Raw genomic sequence first — 20700 nt, 5'->3', positions numbered from 1 at the left:
ATATACATATACGTGTATGTTTATATAGTCAGCACGTAAAAATTATGACATATCGACTCAGTTTTCCTTTGATTTTAATTTAAAACATTCTTTTAAAATTTTACAATAATGTTCAACCATCATAGTAATTCAGCATAATTGTATATCCATATATCTCAATAATATTGCATAAATGTGTCATCATCGCGCTCAATAATGGAAATATAATCTTAATTTTGTAATGAAATTGCGACCTTGAGCGAGTTTGAAAGTTATAGCTAAGTCTGGACTATACTAGACCCTTCACTTTTTAGGCTCACTTAAATCCACGGCCGTCAGAATTAATTCCCAATTCGGTCAGTTAGCATAGTTTTGAGTACCCTTGTTGTAGGAAATATTACATTTTTTATTATAAATATACAAATATCTATTTATTAGCTTAAGAAGTGTAGTTTTCAATTGCTTGGACGCTTTTTAAACACCACAGAGGTGACGACGTTGCCCACCTTGCCCCCGAATTTAAATGTGGGCGTGGGAATCGAGCAGTGTTTCACAAAGAACTCGTCAAAGCTAACCAGTAACTCTTCCTCCGTCCAGTTACATGAGGTGATGATAAATAGGCTGTGTTCGTCGCTTAGCAGCTGAGCCACCGTTTTGAGGTAATTGGTGCGTTTCTCCTTGGGATTGTCGGGACATAAGCTGACGGCATCGTAGGTGCCTTTATCGTGCACAATATTGTAACATCCCAAATTTGGTGGTTCACTTTGCGTTAGATCGGCGACATCATAGTTGATGTTCAGGCATTGATCTTTGGCAATTCCCTTCGCTAATTCGATGGCCTTTGGCGAGTAGTCGACGCCAGTTAGTTCGGTGTATCCCTCATTGCCGAGCGCAATGAGAAACATTCCATTGCCGCAACCCAAGTCGAGTACACGTGCTGTTTGTTTATCGACGTTTTCCTGCTTCAACAGCCAGTTGACGATTCGCTGTTGAGAGTCTTCATCAAACCATATTTCGCCCACATCGCCATGACTTTGATAATTTCGTATTTCACGTGTATAGCTGTTTTCCCAGTATTCTTTGGTACCCAATTCAGAGCCTTCTAGTTCCATTATTGCCAATAAATATTTTTATTAACTTAATTGTTGATTGTGTTTCTTAAGTGCTTTCTTGCCGGGGTGTGACCACATGCAACATATCTAAAATATAATAATATACCAATTAACCGAAGTAAGAAAATTTCACCTGGTTACACTTAAAGCGGGTCTTTATTCATGTAAGTTATTAAATTAAAAGAATATCTGTAAGAAATCTAGCACATGATTGTCACTCTTTTCGAGTTTCTTCTCAAAATAATAATATTTTAGTTAAAAAAAGTTTTCGAGAAAAAAAAAACAATATTTTTCAATCTTCAAGCTGCAGTTACAAAACTTGAAGTACTTTTATACTACAAAGATTATAGATTTCGTTGTCTACATTCTTTTCAAAATTATCTACAAATTTGTACATCTAGTAGTAACACAAATATATTAATGTCGGCACTCATCAAGCTTTTACTAGCTGTTAAGGAGCTGATAATGTTGTCATCAATTTTGTTTAATTCGATTACCGATCATTCGATAGAAAGCGGCCATCAACAAACCAACTTAAGATCAGTGTATAAATAGTTATATTATTTAATAATAAGAACTAACATTAGTACAAGTAATCAATTGCAATTTTTTAGAAGTGAATACTTAACTGTATGACGAGCAACAGTTTTGTGTTTTCTGTTTTCTTACAGTGTTACAGTTTGAGTGTCACTGCTGTCAGTTTAGTTATCTGTTATAATGCTGTTATACTTTTGTTTGATGAAAACGTCAGTCGTTTGTTTCTAGATGGAGCGAACGTGTCTCGCGCGTCTCGATCTTGCAATGAATTTGAAAAAAGAGCTCAATATTTATTTTGTTTAGTTATACGTACCGAACATAATTGTAACTAAAACGTAAGCAACGTCAAGAAATTATTGTTTGGCACAAATTGCTGATAAATTTAGAAGAAAAACAAGATACCAAATACGCGCGGTCGCTACCAGTCTTCGCATTCGTGAGTGCTTGTGAGTTGTTAAAGTGAGTATTACATGCTTATGTATGTATATGTGTGCTATGCATGTGTGTGCATTATGCTAACTGCTGCTACTAAAAGTGTGCAAGCGAGATAGTGTGAGTGAGAGTTAGAGTGCAACATTGTGATTGTGTGGCATGTAGAAGACGACGACGTCGAAGAAGAAGCAGCAACGCCAACGCGCTCCCCTTTCTATTCGATTTACATAGATGTGTACATATTAGTGGTGCTTATTACTCTTGAAACGTTTCGTAAGTTGACGACGCTATGAAAAAGACAACCAAAAATCTTTAAATTGGCCGCGTTTTCGTTTCGAAATAAGCACAAAAATCACTGTGCGAGCTACATACATATAAACATACGTATATGTATTAACATACAACACGTACAAATTCTGGTATGTCATATGTATGTGTGTGTGCACATATAACTCTTGCTCAATTGAAGATCCAATGGAAGTCGTCTGGTTTCGTTTTAACTGCGTTTTTTTTTGGTGTCAAACGCCAGGTGGCGCTAGCACCCCGAATGACCAATCCCCAAGGTATTCCCCAAAATAAAAAACCGCAAAGTTTCTGACCAAATATAAAAGTGCAAAAAAAAAAAAACAAAAATCTACCACTCAGCAGTTTTTTTTTTTTTTTGTTGTGCCTTTCGCGTTGCCATAAGAACAGTTATTTCGTACAACTGGGACGCGTTCCATGTGTGAGTGCATATATGTATGTGTGTGTGTGTGCATTGTAAAATGTATTTCAACAAAGCAAAAGCAGGGAAGCGAATGGGAGTTGAGGGGGAGCAGCCTTTGGTTATCGCAAATAAATACACAGATATTTGAAAATGCGATCTTGGTTTATTTAGCAATTGGCGCAGCGTGCAACCCGTTGCATTACTTAAATATTGATCTTAATTGCCATTGCAATTCCAGTATTGCATTTTGTGTGTTGCCAGCGGCACATTAACTGGCATTACTCATGCATGCAGTTGACGTTGCCTCTCCCTCCCCCTTTTCGATTCGCTTTGATTCACTCCCTTTTCGACTGCGCTTGTTGTGGTTGCAAAAAAAAGAAGAGATAAGCTAGGAAATTGCCCACAAACGCATTTTTTTTATAATACAATAGAAGTAGTAGTAATAATAATAATAATAAGCGTTTATTTTATAGTTAGTACCAGTTTAGCTGAACACACACACAGTTAAATGCTTTAAACTCTCATTGATGCTGCAGCATCTCATGATCAAATTGCTGTTTTGCTCTCTCTCTCTCTCTCTCTAGATTTATGCGTACGTGTGTGAATGTGTTTTTTTTACTCATGTGTTTGTGTGTGAGCGTGCATTAATCGGTGCGTCGCAGTCTCAACTCGTCGTCGATTAACTAGTTTTATTTCATTTTGCTGCTGAATGTCAATTTCATTGTAAATTGCAAGTTTTTGCCGCACTTTTGCAAACAAAATCAAAAAACAAGTTGCAGCTGGCCTGGTGGGGTGTTTACCATTTTCGCCATTGAAGGTCATGTCCATATTATTATTATTTTTTTTTTTTTTTAATTTTCGTGTGGCAGCACTAATTGCTTATTGCTTTGTTTACTTTTACTCGACATTTTGGTATTCGCGCTTTCGCATTCGCGCAATTCACATTTCGCGTAAGCGTTCGAAAAACGGGAGCGCAATTTAATGAACATTCATCTTTGGGGAGATGATGGGGAGCATTGGTTGCTTACTTGTTCGCTTGCTTGGCAGCATTGCAAGTCTGTGTGAATTTGCGATCAATGGCATTTATTCGCTAAATAATTTGACCTCTTGAGTCAACAATTAATACAGTTGTACAGTTGCTTGCCTGATTCTATTAGCTTAACTAGGGTAGTTCACACACACACGTATACACACAAAAGGCGTTGTGTGATAGATAAAAGCTGAGATCTGTTTGCTTTGTGTTTTTAGTATGTTGAGGTTTTATGGCCACACTGGGCAGCGACAAAACCTCACAGAAGGTCACGGTTATATATGCAAAATGAAGCAAAAGCGACAAGACAACAAAACCAGACTCTTGTAGATTTCATTGTTGTTGCTTTGCGGCAGCTACGAACTACGAGAAAAGACATTTGCTTTAATCGAGGTAACGTGCCAACGATCGCGATCTGGCTTCTCTCAAGTCTAGACATATGTACAAAAATATGTACATACATATATTCGTAAGGTTTGCCACTCCCTTTTCAGCAACAAGTAACTTCATAGATACATTCGAGTGTCGGTTTAAAAAATGATTATCGGAAGTACATTCACCTGATCAGTTGAATGAACACGCGCTACCGCTGCTTTATTTTTACTTCTACTTTTTATTTATTAATTTTTTCTCTCTCGCTTTGCTATTTACGGCTGTCACACAAAAAAAAAAACTGGACAGCTGTTTGTTATTGTTTTTTGTTTTTTTTTTTTGTTTGCTGCCTTTTGAATGTTCACTCACGTGCAAAGCAAAGCGCAAAGCAATCACAAAATGGGAAGCACGCGCTTGTTTGCATTTGATTGCATTTGGTGGCTATCATGTTAAATATGAACAAAACGGATAGCAGGCGTTCAGCTGTGTGTTTTAAGCTTGCGTTGTCAGCGTTCATTTTGTTCAACCTGTTTCTTGTCGATGTCGAGCACCAAAAACAAAAAGCTAGTCAAGGCTTCCGGAATTGAATATATTAATTATAACACTCTGCGTTGAGCCAAACTAGCCTATTTTCAAAAGTTAACAGTGGCGGTAACTGGCGGTCACTGTTATGGGTGACAGTAACATTGACGCGACCTGCCTCAATTTCTTCTGCTAACTAACACTGCTGGTTTTCTATGTAATTGCAGGACTCGAATTGCCACTTTGCAACACTGGGCTGCAATGCAAACAAAATGAACGGCAAAGAACAATCAGCTGGTCGGGAATTCAAGCGCAATTCAAATGCCTATGCCAGTTTGCCAGCGACAACAAAAACAACAATAAAAGAGAAACGGAAAGAGTCACTAAGAGAACCAGAATGCTATGGACTCTCGCACAGTTTGTCCAGTGAATCGATAAAACAAGCCTGCGACTATTACGACGACGAGCCAAGCGATGAAGACCTAATTGAGATACATCAAACGCCACAGGGCTTTCATCATCATCCTCGTCAGCAGCATCAGCTTCAACCACAGCAGCAACAACATCCGCTTAGCTTTAGCATGCCGCTGGCTGATGACGGTGAACGTAATGCCTTGTGTGACGTCAGCCAAGAGGCGCCATTGAGCACACCCATCAAACCGTCGGCTACTGTGCCGGATGAGGCGCTCAGTGTGCTGAATGAGCTGGATGCCATATTGGATGTGCATGGCGCATCGCCGCTCAACGGCAGCAACCGCATCTCTTCCTGCGGCACCAGTAGCGCTTCCTCGTCTTCCTCCGACGATGATAAAGTTGAGGATTATTTAATGGACTTGGATAATTATCTCGAGGAACTAGATAAAGAGGATCCATTGGCCATTGTTGGCCATCCAAGCCTAAGCCGCGAGCCACGCACTCGCACGCTGCCGCTAAGTCGGAAGCGAAAGCAGCACAAACAGTCCGATGAGGAAGTGCATCCAGCCTTGGACAGCGAGTTCCAGCGTGGTCATCAGATGCGCAAAACCTTCAGTTGTGGTTTAACGCCAACGGGCACTAAAGGTAACTGCGCGTGATCTTGACTGTGACGCAATTGGGGAAAAATGCAAAAATTCGAATTTCATCGCCAAAAAACCTAAAACAAATGATTCATAGCGTGTTAAGAGATCGAACAGGTGGTTAACAGGTTTATGAGACTGATGCTGATTCTAATTCTTTAAGTACAAGCACTTATTTAACGGATATGTGCTATTAAATTATTATATAAAACCACTAAAAAAGTATTAATACTATATTATATCATACTACTACATATTTCCTTATAGAGGTATTAATACTTCTACCTCTTAATAATGCTGCTATTTACCACTACTACCGAAACTTTGCTACTATTTACTGCTACAATTATAAATACTACTTTTTCCTGCTACTTTTTTGTTGCTACTACTTGTTTGCCTTATTAATATTACTACTTTATCATAATGTCGTTAATTGCCCAAATTAGCATAATATCACACAAGATGGGCAATTACCGGCATTGTATTATATACTATAAATCCATTTATTACTTTTATTTATACTTTTAGTATTACTACTATGACGAGCTGAAGCTGTTTCTCTTTATAATCTCCGACTTTTGTTAGGATTTTCCTTATTGCTTCTGCTGATTATAACATTTTCTAATACTTCTGCAACTTTTACTGTTACTAATTTGAACTGTTTAAAACACGCTTAGAACAATTACGACATTTAATAGTAAGATATTCATTTTAAAAGACTAAAAGGGTATTATAGCTTTGTGCTAACATCATATGGATTTGCGTGAACTTAGGATGCGTATGTGAAATTATTTGAATATGAGTGCATATCAGCAATTTTCGAGGAATTTTTTGTATGTAATTACAATCATTTCGCCAGTTTATTTTTTTGGAACAAGATTATTGTTACTCTATTACACTCAATTTCTAGAAAAATAATTTTCTTTATGATGATTAAATATTGCAACGCAAAAAATGCACCGCTATAAATTAGATATTTTTAGCTCATATATTACCACCTGTGCCCGTTTTATTTAGTTATCTAAAACCGCACATAAAAATCAGTTAAACTCTTATCGTTTGGAATTGAAGTCATAAGTCATGGAAAGCTATAAATACTGCATTAGTGGTTTCGCAAGCTTTAGGAACTGCTTTTTAAAACAATTTAGTTTGAGAATTCGAGTGAAAGTTTTGTGGAAATCAACAATTAACAGAAAGCTAGACTGTGTGTCTCTTTGTGTGTGTGAATCATTCTTATTCATGTGTTTAATTGTTTATGCATTTCTCATTGTTTTCGCCTCTTAGCCACATCAAATACATCACTAGAAGCAGGCAACGCTGCTGTTGCCCAGATAGATGTTTGGCGTCGCCAGTCAATGCGACGAGCCATTGAGAATGACGACGCTGAAGCCAAAGCCGAGAATGTGGATGCGAACGCGAGTGCGGAAGAGGATGATGAGCAGCCTCCCACTCTGCTGGTGACTCTGCCAAGTCAGACAACAACGTCGGCGGCATCGTCAACATCGGAGATGCGTCGCAGTTTCTCGCAGCCCGAATCGTTGCCACAGCGTGAAGGAAGCGCTTTGCAGATGCTCACGGAGGCGCACATCTTTGATAATCTGCTGCAGAACGAGCAGCGGACGGCGCGTGCGGTCAGCGAGCAACTGGAGCAGCGACCACGCCAGTATGGGCGACGCTTTGAGGGTCATCCGTCCATGAGTCCCGCTCGCAACATGGGCCTCGTGTCGCCTTTGAGCCGTCCACAGAGCGCACCAGCGCAAACACAACGACGAGAGGCAGTGGCAGCGGCGGCGGAGACGCCAACGCATGCCATGATGTCGCCGCTCTGCTCGGAAATGAGCTCGGCACGCTCCTCGCGCATCCCTAGCCCCGTTTCGCTGGTGAGCAGTGGCAGCGGCAGCAGCAGCGACAGCTCTACGGTTAGCACAGGGCCCGAACAGGATCCATTGGAGCTTGGTGGACAAACGCAGACGACAATTTGCAGTGCCAGCAGCGGCGGCAGCAGCACAACGCCTCTGGAGCCGCAACTGTTGCGGGAGAAGTGCGGATTCAATAGTCAATGGCCTCATGCAGCCAGTCGCACCTTGGCGCTGATGGGCTGCACTCTGGGCGTGTTTAACTTGTGCCGCTTTGCGGTGCTGACCATCAACTATGGTGGCAACTTTCTGCTGCAGTTCCTTCTGCTCTCGGTCATCTTTGGTATACCGCTCTTTTGGCTACAGATGTGCTTGGGAGCCAAGATCAAATCGGGCCCCGTCTCGATGTGGAAGATTAGTCCAATTTGCAGTGGCGTTGGCATTGCTCTGGTCATGGTGCAATGCTTCTTGGCCATCTACTCGACGGTGGCAGTTGGCTGGATTCTTATCTATCTGCGCGATGTTTTCCCAACGCCATCGCGCAACGTCTATCGCTGGCAGGAGTTGGCCTTTCCCTATCGCTATGATGCCGTCAATGATACGGGGAATCTCACGCACACGGTTGCCGAATACTTTAATATTGTGGTACTGCAACGCCTGCATCTGGCCAAGCATCCAGACGCCACCGGCGGGCGCTTCCATGTTAATGATCGGGTAGGTAATCCCTTGGTTTGCTCTTCCCATTGCACTCGATCGACTAACGTCTATTCTATTTAGCAGTTGGCGTTCTACTTGGCCCTCATCTGGGCGGCAGTCTTCTTGATACTCTGCAAAGGCCTCAAATCCCTCGGCAAATTGGCGTTTCTCATCAATACGTTGCCATTGATCGCGCTTCTGGTTGTAACTGGCAAATTTGTGAGCATCGTGGATCCGGCTATTTTACAGGTGTGTTTCTGACTTCATTTATGAATTTAATTAATAAATAAATAAAATAATATAACGCTCATGCTCGATACAAAAACAAGAGATACTCGCTACTCATTCTAAGTAAAAATATACCACAAAAATACTTCAAATATACCAAAGGATATTATTGGTATATTAATACAGTACAAAATATACCATAGAGTGCAAAGTGTACCATTGATTGTCAGCTAAAGCCTCTAAGAGCCGTTCTTGCCCTTACAAAAGTATTTTTTTTTATATACGCAATTTTTATCTGATCGCAACCAAATTGTCAAGAATCATAACGATGATAGATATTATGCTATGTACCAATGTCGCGACTTTAGTTTCAAAATTACGCTTGTTATTCATTGATTTGTGGAGGCGGAAATGAGCTTGGCAAATAATTTGAGATCTGAGATCAAGAATATATATACTGCTCGTTATATACATTTCCTGGAGGCACAAATTTATAATACGCTTCTACGCTGAGGGTGGCGGGTATACAAATTTAAGTACCTCAAGGCGTTAGATAAATCAGGAACCTTAGTAATTACAATAATGATTATGTGTAATTATAACTTCCCCGAAAAATATGAATGATGTAAAAATAAATTATTCAATTTCGTTTTCTGTATCGGAGCTTTCGTCAATATTATTGTTATTTATTTATTTACATTTGCATTATAATTATTAGTAAAGAAAACAATAGAAATAGTCATACTTTTGAATTTTCTTGATTTTGATTTATTAAACTACTCATTAGTGTTGAAGAAAAACAAAAGTAATTATTTTTATTTAATTTATTTCGATCTAAGTTTTTAATCCTTAAATAATAATCTCTTTCCGTTTTGCTTGCAGGACGTGTTTGGCTCCAGTGATTTCGATGACTTTCTGGTGAACTCAAACACATGGACAGCGGCCACACAGGAAACGTTCCTCACTTGGGGCCTGCTTGGTGCCTCGGTGATAGCCATAACCAGTCGAACGCATGCCAATGCCAGCAAAACGACGCTGCGACGAGATGCCATTCTGATGGTTCTGCTAACGTTGCTGGGTCTCGGCTTGGCTGCTCTGCTGGCGCTGTGCTGTGCTCAGATTTTGCGACAACACGGTTACGTTTATGTGCCGGGATCGTTTGGTATGTGGATGTCAGAATTATTCTACAATTGCAACTCGTAACTAATTGCTCGATGCTTTTTTAGAACGTCCAGATTGTTATACGTCCGTGTATTCACTGCAAGCTCAAACGAATCCACAACTTCTCTCCTATCCACGTTCACTTGTGCCACACTATTCATCGTTCTTGGGCGAAACGTATCGCAGAAACAAGACCATATTGCACATCGAGAGTGGCTTTCAGGCGCTGCGCTTCATTACGGAACTCTTTCCTGCCGTGCTCTCGCTCTCCAGCGATGCCATCTCATGGGTTTGGGCTGCCGTCGCCTTTGCCATGTTTGCTGGCTTTGGTCTTGCACAATTGTGCGTCATGTGGAAGCCCATTTCGAGTGCGATGGGCAATTCGACCAGCTCCGTGCTGCTGAGCTGTGTCACTGGACTGCTGTTGAGCATTCCATTTGCCACGGATATGGGCATTTCCATATTGTATTATGTGGACTTTTTGCTTGGCGGCTCCTGGTTTATACCCATCATTTGGGCAGCTCAAATTTTCGGTGTATTCCTCATTCGTGGACGACCTTATAATGGCGACGATTTGGTCAACGATCTGCGCATGTGCGGCTCAATGTCTGCGTTTCTGGCGCTCTCCTGGAACGTGCTGCTTCCCATTGGATTGATCACTCTTTCGGTGATTGACTATAAAGCATCGCTCTCCAATCAATTCTATTACTGGCGCGGCAAGTCATACTTTAGCTATGCCAGCCGCAAAACGGGTAGCCTCATACAAATTGGGATTGTACTCATTATTCCCGTAACGGCCATCATACAGATCTATCGATATTTGACACAAGGTCCACCCGACATATTAGAGGTTAGTAAGCGCACACATATCTGTCCGGATATTTAACTTATTTAACACTCCTTTGTCCGTTTTTTAGCGCATTCAGCTGCTGTATCGCCCCCAGGAAGAGGGAACTGCACCGCGACGTCCTTCGGCGCGTCAGAGGTCAGCGCAGGAGCGACGAAACGCCACAAGCCAACAGCAAGAGAGTGGCCATCAACAAGCTCAGAATGATGCACCGCCCAAGTACACGCCTCCGCCATCCTACACAACTGCAACTGGCGCTCGCTTAGCCAAACTACTGCGCCAGAGCATACGTCGCAGCGTGCGCAGGTGAGAAAAGATTCCATGCGCGCTTTGACTAGCATTTCATAAAAATTTTGGAAAACTTGCTATGCTACAAGTGTACAAAGATTTAGCCTTCATAGTCAACTGAGTTAATAGTTTTATAAGATATTCAGCGAGTGAGAGTTGTACTCGATTACTATTGTTAAGGTTGTAGACTACAGAAAGAGTGTTATAAAGAGTTCCAGTTATATAATTTTCATAACAGTATAATCGAGTGCGGTGCCAGTAGATAATGTCAAAGGTTCTAAAGAGTATTAATCCAGGATAGAAGTCGCACTAGTTGAATCGGCTTGAACATACTTAAAACACAGATTCATTTCATTTTGTTATCGATCTTATTTACTTCAGACCAGTTTATAAAGTTTTTCATAGACTAAACTTAGCTAGTCACATTGTGACAGATTTAAATGGAACGTTTAAAAAAGCTAACAAATGATGTCGATTATTTGTTTGCTTATATAATAATCAACAAGCGAGACGTAAAGGTCTTCTTACTATTCATTTTAGTTGTAATATGCATTTCTTATAAATGAATACACTAGTGATTTAAAGTGTAAAGTTGTGTTCCATGTTGTTGTGTTTATTAGAGTTATAGATTTTTATCTACATAATTTGTTTTTGATATAAACAGGTAGATTACTGATACAAAATTAGGTGATTTTTAGCTTTTTGTATGATTATAATTGTTCAGTTACTACTTTCATAATCCATATAAAATTGTGAAATATTATACTACTATTATCATATATTAGAATACATATAACAATTGTAATTCATTATATATTCTGCTTGCACTTTTAGAGTTCTTGGCGATTCATCGAGTCGAACACGACCAATTCTATCGTTGGATGCCGAGTCACCTTCGCCAGTGGCACCGCCCGATTATCTCACTATACTGACTAATCCATCTGGCTCTGGTTCTGGATCTGGTGTGAATGCAGCTTCATCCGGAGGCAGCAGCAGTCCAGAGTCAATTGAGATTGGCCAACGGCCAGCTGGCTATGCACAGCGTTCACAGTCACTAGGTCGCAAATTGCAGCGACCCTCGTCGGCATCTGGATCAGCCAACTCGGGTGCCTCAGCCACATTGGAGCGTGGCAGTTGTGGACCACAGCAGCAACGTCCATACACGGCCGAGGATGTGGTCACCATACTGCGTTCCTCGGTACGTCATCGACCGCAACCGCGACAAGCCGTTGGCATGGCCACAACTCTACCACGTCCGCCAGCCATGTCCACACACTTGGAGGATGCCTCGTTCCGCTCCATTGAGAATCTGGTCTTGAATGCCGAACCGCCGGATCAGACGCCCGGTGTGGGTAGTGCGGATGGAGGAGGAGAACAAGAGCAGTGTGGTCAAAACAATAATAATACATCTGTGATTTAATGACTAAAATATCGTACACATAACGTAATTCTATTAATGATCACATATCTGCTTGCTTTCTTAGACTTGATTATCGCTAGTTATATACAAATATTACTTTTTAGCTTATACCTATATACCGAATAATATGTAATAATAAACAACTATGTAATTAGTATTTGACAACAACAATAACTCTTGTTTAGTAATCGGTTTCTGATTAGACACACGATCTTTAGTAATGTATTTCTGATTTGATTTTTAAACAACCCTCAATAATATTTCATACTTAAAATCCTAATGCTGACATCTCATCGTTTCCCTTAAAGCTGTAGATCGAAAGACATGGGTACAACGGATGGTTAAGAACAAAAGGCAGGAGCAGTCTACGTGCCAGGGAGTTGAGTACGTCGCATTTGCGCAGTCTGACCAAAAATTTAAGCCGATTAATAAACGTGACCAGTCAACTTTAGAAATGGAAGCGGAAGCAGCCCTACAACAACAAGAAAGGAAGCAACGCAGTACAAAACGAGATTGCTACATTAAGGTTCACATTTTTGCAGGCGTGCTGCGTACTTTTGAATTTACCTATATTTTGTTATTATTTTCGTCTTGAATACGGTGCATATTTTTTGGTGCAGACTGCTAATCTGCGACATTTTCGAATTGGCACGTACGCGCTGCTCTCAAACAATAAGAGTTGCCAGTCAGTGCGGAATAAAAAAAAAACATTGCCAATGACAGGATTGAAATGCTAAATAAAACCAAACTACTTAATGTTCGATTTTGTATATTATAGGAAAAGAATATAAAAAAATAAATACCTCATTTATTGGGTTTTATTTTGAAAAATAATTTCTATTCTCCAATATGGCAATGTTTCCTTTCGTTGTGAATGCCAACAATACTTGTGAGTTAGCAGAGCAATTTAATTTGTGCATTGCCATATGAGCACAACACGTTCAAATCATGTTAGTTATCTGTTAATTTCATGTTTACAGAGCGCCGACAGCAGCCTAACATGTTTTGCGCGCGTTTATCAACCGCGACACGCGTTTTGCTGGCGACTTTCCGTTACGTTAACAGAATCTGTTAAGCATAATATAAAATTACACAGCATCTGTTAATTTCTTGTTATTGTGGAATTTGTCTTCGAGGCTTACGGTTGGATTTGACGGTTGCGTGCGTTTTTGAACTACGGAGTTCAAGTACAGAAAATCGGAAATGTAGTGATTGAAACCAAAAGAGAAAAAAATAAATAAAATCAAAACTCTACTAAACAAACGGGATAATATAGAATTATTTTTTGTATTGAAAGTGCAGTTGTCTGTGCACAATTAACTCGTTCAAAGCATTCCACATTTAATTGAGGGGCGCGCGCGTTTTCCGAGCAATTAATCTAAGCATTCTAACTAAGTTTTGTAGCAGTGCAAAAGTTTTCTTGGCTTTTGCCGCAAAACAGCAGCCGCTAACAACAACAACAACGACACCAACGCCGCCGTCGCCATCAAAAAAGTGCTCAAACAAGATTTCCACTTGAAATTCCTGAATTTCGTTTGCGACGCGCAGCGCAACATAAAAAGAAGCAAAGGAAATAAATCGAAATATAAAAGCGCAATACAAATAATACAAAAAAGTTTGGCGAAATCATCCAATTGAAAGTGTAATAATAATAGTGTGTTACTGTATAAGTGTTAGTGATAGCATTTTGTTCAGTTTAAAAGGAGTTTTGGATTAGCGGCGCCCTTATTTACATTGCTGAGCCTGACTGAGCGGTAAGTGTTGCCATTTTTTCCGTTTTTTTGTAGCTTTTGGCAGACTTAATTTGTAGGTGTTAGTCAAAGAGGAGAATGTAACAACAACTATAAGAGCGAACTCATATCTCCTATCCCCAACACGCACAATTTGTTGTAGTTTTTGTATTAGCATTTTTATGTCGCTGCTCGGCAAGTTGACAAACAAACACACGCACTTACACACACACATACACATTTCTCTCTAGCACACATACAGACACAATACACAAAGGATTTCATGACGTTTTGGGTGGGACGCTAAACTTACCCTATGCTGCCGCGATGTTGACACCGCTGCTGCTGCGCTTTGCTTATTGCCGACTCTCTCTATTCCTCGTGCTCATTCGTTCACTCTGATGCGAGTTTTGTTCAGCGCCGAATGCTGTGCTACTGAAACTCGTAGCTTTTGCGCCGCTTTGTCGTTGTAGACGTTGTGTGTGTGTGTTTTTATTTATTTTGATGGCGTATTTCGGCATTTTGCTTTGTCAGAGAGCGAGAGCCCGACTATGCTTGTGTGTGTGTATATATGTGCGTGTATAAGCTTGTCTGTGTTTAGTTTCTTCTACATTAAAATGAATTCGCAATAAATATTGCCTATGTCAAATAAAAGGGCGATGAGCCAGCCTTTTTCCCTCCTTCTTCTCCTGCCCTTTTGCAAAGTTGCTATGTGTGCTTCTCTATTGCCGACGTCGACCGCTCTAATCTCGGGGGACACTAATGTTTTACGACAATTTGTATGCCTACCAATACAAAACTTAATGCACACATCAATGGCAAATTAGATGTACATACTCCAAAGCAATGCACTAATAACAATCATTGACTGCCTCGCTCTCTCTTGTGTATATGCTTATGTATGTGTGTGTGATGTCGTTGATTTGGCTGTTACTTCCAATACATTGACAATTGACAATTGGAAATAAGTGTGCGACAAGAGGCAGCCCACTTATGTTTGTCTATGTGTGTATGTGTGTTGAATGTCTCATTTGTCGGCGACCAAATGGAAATAGTTTTGTTTTGTTTTGTCAACTGACAAATTTTCATTGTCTTTATCGTGGTACTTATTATGCCTGCTCATTCTGCTTCGTCGCCACACTAATCGCTTACTTAAAAAATACGAAAGTACATGTGTGTGTGTGTGTGTACATTCAAAAGCGAGCAGCAAGACCTAGACGAAAAGATAAAGAAGAAGAACAAGCAGACATTTACAAGTGTAAGTGTAAATAAATAAACAAACGCTTGTCATACGAATGTGCCACAAACCCTGTCTACTTGGGGGCACTTAGTTGCCGCAAAAGACGAGCTATCGTTCAGACTACTTTACATTAATTGATTACTTAATTTTATTTATTTACATTATTATGTTTTATAAAATATACAAACATAATATTAGTTAACGAGCTCTAACTTAAGACTTCGGCTCCATAATTTATTTTCTTTATTAGTACGATAGACTCGGATGATTTAATGTATTTATTTTTGTTTTATTGATGTAAGAGATTTATTGAAATGTTTTCAAAATAATTCTTATTTATCTACTATTTTAATAAATTCAATAAGCTACTAAATTCAATTTCAAGAAAGAAAAAAAAAACAATCCTTTTGTATAAATATTATTGTTTATTTCTAAGACCATTTCAATCAAAAGGTTTAAAATATATTTAAATTCTATCAGTTTACGTTTAGATCTTCTCTGAATGCGGTATATTATTGAAAGTACCACGATGAAAGAGTTATTAAACTCATTTATGTTAAACCCAATAGAAATTTGTTCAACAATGTTCTTTCCCAATTTCTTATAAACATGTCTAAATCAATTATTTGCAAACCAATTCGTAAGCTTCTTTTATGACGGAAAACATGCAAATTAGTTAAGAAGAAAATTTATAACTCTCTTCATTGTTAATACGCCATGTTATATAATTTATTGGCAGCTTAGAAAGCTTTAGAGACGTTGGGAAAACCTTTTTGGAGTACAAGCACTTCAGGGTGATTTGAAGATTCATCTAGGCATTGATTTACGTCTCTATTTGGAATGTAGTACAATCGATTTAGTTTCAATTTTATTTAAGCAAAACGGCCATAAGAAAACAAAAGCAGAGGGCTCTATAAACCAATCGATAGAAAACTTTATATACGAGTCTTTGGTTTTTCGTTGTTTTCCTCTTGCAGCCAAGTAACATAAACAATCTAAAATGGCATCGCAATCGGTTCATTTGCTTCTTCAACGCGCGTTTAATGCCGTTGTTAATTGTTCGACGGTTCGAGGCAGCCATCGAGGCTTGTAATTAGTTGTGAATTGGATTTGGATCACATAAAAGTGTTGATTACACACACTGATGATGTCAATGCCGATGAAGATGGCGATGGCGATGGTATTAGGCCGTCCATTGATGGACAGACTGGGTGCGAAGTGTTTTTATTTCTGAGTATTAAGGTTAGTTCCCCTATTCACTGTTCGTTGTTGTTTGTAGTGAAAGTCTTGCTTATGCCAGGTGGCAGGTGTCACAACATGGTCAACAGTAAAGAGAGGTGGCAATGGTTAATGCAAAAACGAAGGCGAGGAAAAAGTTCTTAATGCTCAGTATTTTGTATTTTAGTATACGTATTAAACTTAAACAGACAATCGTCTAAGAAAGATACTATAATATTCATATACATAGGCACTAAAATAAATAAAAATGAATAGCTTACCAAATTTGTAATAATATTATGATACATGATGTACATCCCATTCAATAAAACTTTCTTCCAAAAATATACTGAATTAATATACATACCATACAAATACTCAAAGTACTGAGTACTATATTTGGTATATCGATACAGTACTACATTCAAAATATACTAGATTGTCAGCCATAACTTAAAGTGTCGTATAACTAATGTTTAATATGATATTAAATTATTCATGTCTTTAATTCTTGTTTATGTAATTTCTTATTTCCCAATTTTCAAATACTGTTGCCAAATTGTTGCCTAATGAACTATTGAAAAACATCGATAATTCAAGCAAAACAACTGTAAAACCAGTTGATTAAAGAAAAACCTGAATTTAAGCCAAAAATTGAGTGTGTAAGAAACACGATTGTATTGAAAGATATCTTGAACTTCTTGAATTGACATGATGCAAATCTTAAACGGGCTGAAACCGAATTGTCATATGATAAGTATGAAGAATCCTTAAATGGAATGACTTTGATTATTTGTGAAGAGCGAGCAAAAAGTGCGTCATCGTCAAAGTATTTTACCTGGTCTTGTGGATCTTTTTTTGGCCCAGAACTTAGTGGCAGAAGACAAAACTCAATTCTGCAAGCGGGACAATTATATAGTTATCTAAGATTCAATCGTTTTCGTGTCGTTTCACTGTTTACCTTTCGCCAAAGTCGCGTCGAGCAGTTTGTCAATTACAAATTGTTGAATTTTGTTTTGTAAAGTTAAAGTTGAGTTAAGTTAACGTTGCTTTTGCAAGTCATGAAGTGGCTGTGAAGAGGGATGGAGATGGTCTTGTCTCTTCCTCTATAGGGTAATACGCGATTCCCATTTCCCAGTCAGCTAGTGCAGCAGCTAAACATCAAAGTCATTTCATGTCTTCATAAATTGTTGCGCTACAGCGACAGATACATAGACAGAGACAGAGGCAGAGACTGGGGCATGCCTCTTGGCTGCAGCCACGTACACAGAGCAAAACACTGGCCTTTCTTTCTGGCCTGGCCCTCACTTTTGACTAAGTGAAATGACCTGCCATTTTGTAGGAAGAAAATGCCAAAACGAAACGAAACGAAACGAAGCAACCAACAAGCACAGGCAACAACCAACAACGAGATTGAGCTTGAGCCGAGGGGAAGGTTAATGTCTTATCGACATGCCGCAATCTATGTATTTAATTGACTCAACTGCAATTATAGTGTACACTCTACACTACAATACATATATAAATGTATATATATATATATATGTACATATGTATTTGCTGGCTGTATAGTGTCTTCTTCCTGTAGATAAAAGTCGCGTCGTAAATACTAAAAACTCACCTATAATGATTTCGCATAAATCGTGACTACTCGCCAAAATGAAAGGCGAGAATTTATACCAACATCGTACCAAGTCTGACTGCTCTTGGTCTTGGTCTTGGTGTCGGTGTCGCTGTTGTTGTTGTTGTTGCTGTTACAACAAGTTACATTGTTGTTGTTGCGCTTCATTCGCATCGTCGTCGTCGGGGTGTCGGTGTCAGAGGCTAGTCTCGACTCCCGTCGAATCCATCGCTTTGGTCAGTCGCAGCACCAGCCACAGCACCAGCCACAGCCACAGCAACAGCTAAAGCCAAATCCACAAAAAAAGGAAAAAATACTAAGCGAAGCGAAGCAAAGAGCGAAATATCAAGAAAACCTGTAGCCACAATTCGCAATTGCCAGCTGGAGATGGTCACGTGACAGGCTAATCCTTCTTCACTCCCGCGGGCAACAACTGGACCAAGCGAACCGAAAAAAAAAATCTTGTTTACAATAATTGTTATTTATGATAACATATGTTAGGTTATTTCTACTGTGTGTGGTTTAACTGAATTGTTATTTATAATGCATAGTTTCGCACATAAATAATCGTAGATTACATTTATTGCAATTTATATGTGCCTGCGAATTCTTGACATTATTAAATTAGGATCCTCAGGAATGAATAATAAATAAAGTATTATCTATTAAGTTATTGGAAAAGAAAACAAATTCTTGACATTACTAAATTAGGATTCTAAGGAATGAATATTAAATAAAATGTTAAATATTAAATTAAAAAAAAAAAAAACCAAGTTAAGTAATTTATGAAATTCATATAAGGTTTAAATTAGATTCTTAAAGAATATATATAAAAAATTAGATTATACAAAATATTGTAGTTCATTCTTAACTCATTTTCACTTAAGTTTTTTGCGATTTTATCTATTTGTATTTAGCTAAACTACATTTCTGAGGTTTCGATATGAAACTATACTTAGATCTCAGCCCAAACGACTCAGATGCTCTGTAAAATTAATTCTAAGCTAAAATTAAAAATAAATAAATAAATCATATTTATATCTCTATATATTCAAGTAATATTTTCTCTTCAATTCCCTCTCTCACCATCCTTTAATGTGGTTTATTATTTCACTTTAGTCTCCTCTCTAATGTTTGTCACTCACGCTTTGCATCGCGATCACGACGATCGCTCATCTCTAGTTTCTTCAACTAAGGCAACACTGACTCGATGCCTCGTTGCTTTGTTGCTAGGGACTTTTTAGCTTTTAGTTGCGTTTTTTTCAACTTTTTTTTCGCGCGACAGACATCTTTGTGTCCATTGCCAAATCGTTAGCACTTGGCACGGCCATAGACTCGAGACATGGTCGCCTCATTCTTATCATCATTATTATCATCGTCACCGTCACCGTCACCGACATCGTCATCGTCATCGTCATCATCATTATCATTGCCTGTTGAAAATCTCTTAACAATGGATGGAGTAAAGCTCTCGTCTCCCACGTCTCGAGCCGCTCTGACTGAAGAGTGTAATGAAATAAAAATATGTATTTAAACTTTATTTGATTGTCGTTGATTTGCTGGACTTGAAGTCGACGGCTTCACGCTCTTCCGCATCCGCTGCGCTTCTCTTCTGATCCAGCTCGAGGTTCGTTTTCTCATGCTTTGCTCGGTCTGCCTAATGAAAAAATGTAATAAACCAATTTACTTTATTTCTTATTGTTTGTTGTTGTTGTTGTTCTTCTTCTTGTTGTCTTCCATTTGCATTCTTTCGTTGTTCCCCCCACAACAAAACTACTCTATAAATTTGGTAGCTAGCCAAGCATTGAGACCCATTGAGGCGCTGCCCATCATTAGGCTGACAAAAGTTCCTCAACTCATTTGTACGTTCAAAATCTTCCCATAATTAACGTCGACGTTCAGTTGGACGAATGCTGCGACTGAATGGTGGATGGATGGATAGTTGTTAACTGAATGGGAGCGGGGTACGTAAATTTCTATGCCTCGCTGCACAATAATGACAGATACTCAGAGAGACGGACGAAGAAAGAGAAAGAGAGACGCTGTCTGGACTACAAAGTGTCCAGCAGATTGCAATTGCCTAAGGAAAGTAAGGGGAAGGAAAGGAAAGGAAGAGGTGCAGAGAGGGAACTAAAGCCAAAGCCAGCGCTATTGTTATTGTTGTCATTTGTTGTGTGTAGGTGACTGTTGCTGTCCGCTTCTCTGCGCTGGGCATTGGCGGAATTATTAAAAGTAAGACAGACGCCCTGACAGACAACAGATCCAACCCAATTCCCCATACCTATGTTGTTGCATGTTGTTCTATATAGCTCCAATTCCAATTCCAATTCCAGACACCGACTTCGACTCAGCCTCTTAGTTGATATATTGCAGGCATCCGGTAGACGTGATGCTGCAATAAAACGCCTGACTATTTTCTCAGCTTATTGTTGTTGCCGTTGCCATTGTCATTGTTGTTGTTGTTGTTGTTGTCGCATTGTCGCTCTCTGTTCTCCTGTTGTTGTCCCCAGTTGCTACATCAGTTGGTGTCTACATAAAAACTCCAACAAGAATGAAAGCAGTCAAGAAAATGCAGAATTTTAAATACTCTAACTCGATGTCGAAGAATCTAAAAAAATATTCTGCATAACTTAATAAGTTCTAAATAAAT

General features: G+C 39.2%; 3 protein-coding genes across 5 annotated transcripts in view; 2 read left to right on the top strand and 1 right to left on the bottom strand.

Moving 5' to 3' along the window:
- Positions 1–348: 348 nt before the first annotated feature.
- On the bottom strand, positions 349–1175 carry LOC132789387 (EEF1A lysine methyltransferase 2). The gene has a single exon (XM_060797362.1). The coding sequence runs from the start codon at positions 1089–1091 to the stop codon at positions 435–437; it is 657 nt and encodes a 218-aa protein (XP_060653345.1). The 5' UTR covers positions 1092–1175; the 3' UTR covers positions 349–434.
- A 666-nt stretch (positions 1176–1841) lies between these two features.
- On the top strand, positions 1842–12399 carry LOC132789384 (sodium-dependent transporter bedraggled). 3 transcript variants are annotated; one of them, XM_060797358.1, is made up of 8 exons: positions 1842–2087; positions 4918–5749; positions 7030–8315; positions 8382–8546; positions 9408–9687; positions 9752–10536; positions 10604–10839; positions 11656–12399. In XM_060797358.1, exons 2-8 carry the CDS (start codon positions 4963–4965, stop codon positions 12239–12241), a joined length of 4125 nt encoding a protein of 1374 aa, XP_060653341.1. In that variant the 5' UTR covers positions 1842–2087; positions 4918–4962; the 3' UTR covers positions 12242–12399. The 3 variants fall into 3 exon arrangements, with proteins under 3 accessions (XP_060653341.1, XP_060653339.1, XP_060653340.1); XM_060797356.1 differs by having other exon boundaries at positions 8379–8546; XM_060797357.1 differs by lacking the exon at positions 1842–2087 and adding an exon at positions 2130–2333 and having other exon boundaries at positions 8379–8546.
- Positions 12400–13387: 988 nt separating this feature from the next.
- LOC132789380 (protein slit) overlaps positions 13388–20700 on the top strand; it is a 59001-nt gene continuing 51688 nt past the window's right edge. Inside the window, 1 exon segment of the mRNA XM_060797352.1 lies at positions 13388–13995. The gene's annotated coding sequence lies outside the window, so the exon portion shown is untranslated.

The sequence above is a fragment of the Drosophila nasuta genome, chromosome 3, assembly GCF_023558535.2.
Source record: "Drosophila nasuta strain 15112-1781.00 chromosome 3, ASM2355853v1, whole genome shotgun sequence".
Taxonomy (NCBI): Eukaryota; Metazoa; Arthropoda; class Insecta; order Diptera; family Drosophilidae; genus Drosophila; species Drosophila nasuta.
This window is presented reverse-complemented; position numbering and strand designations above follow the sequence as displayed.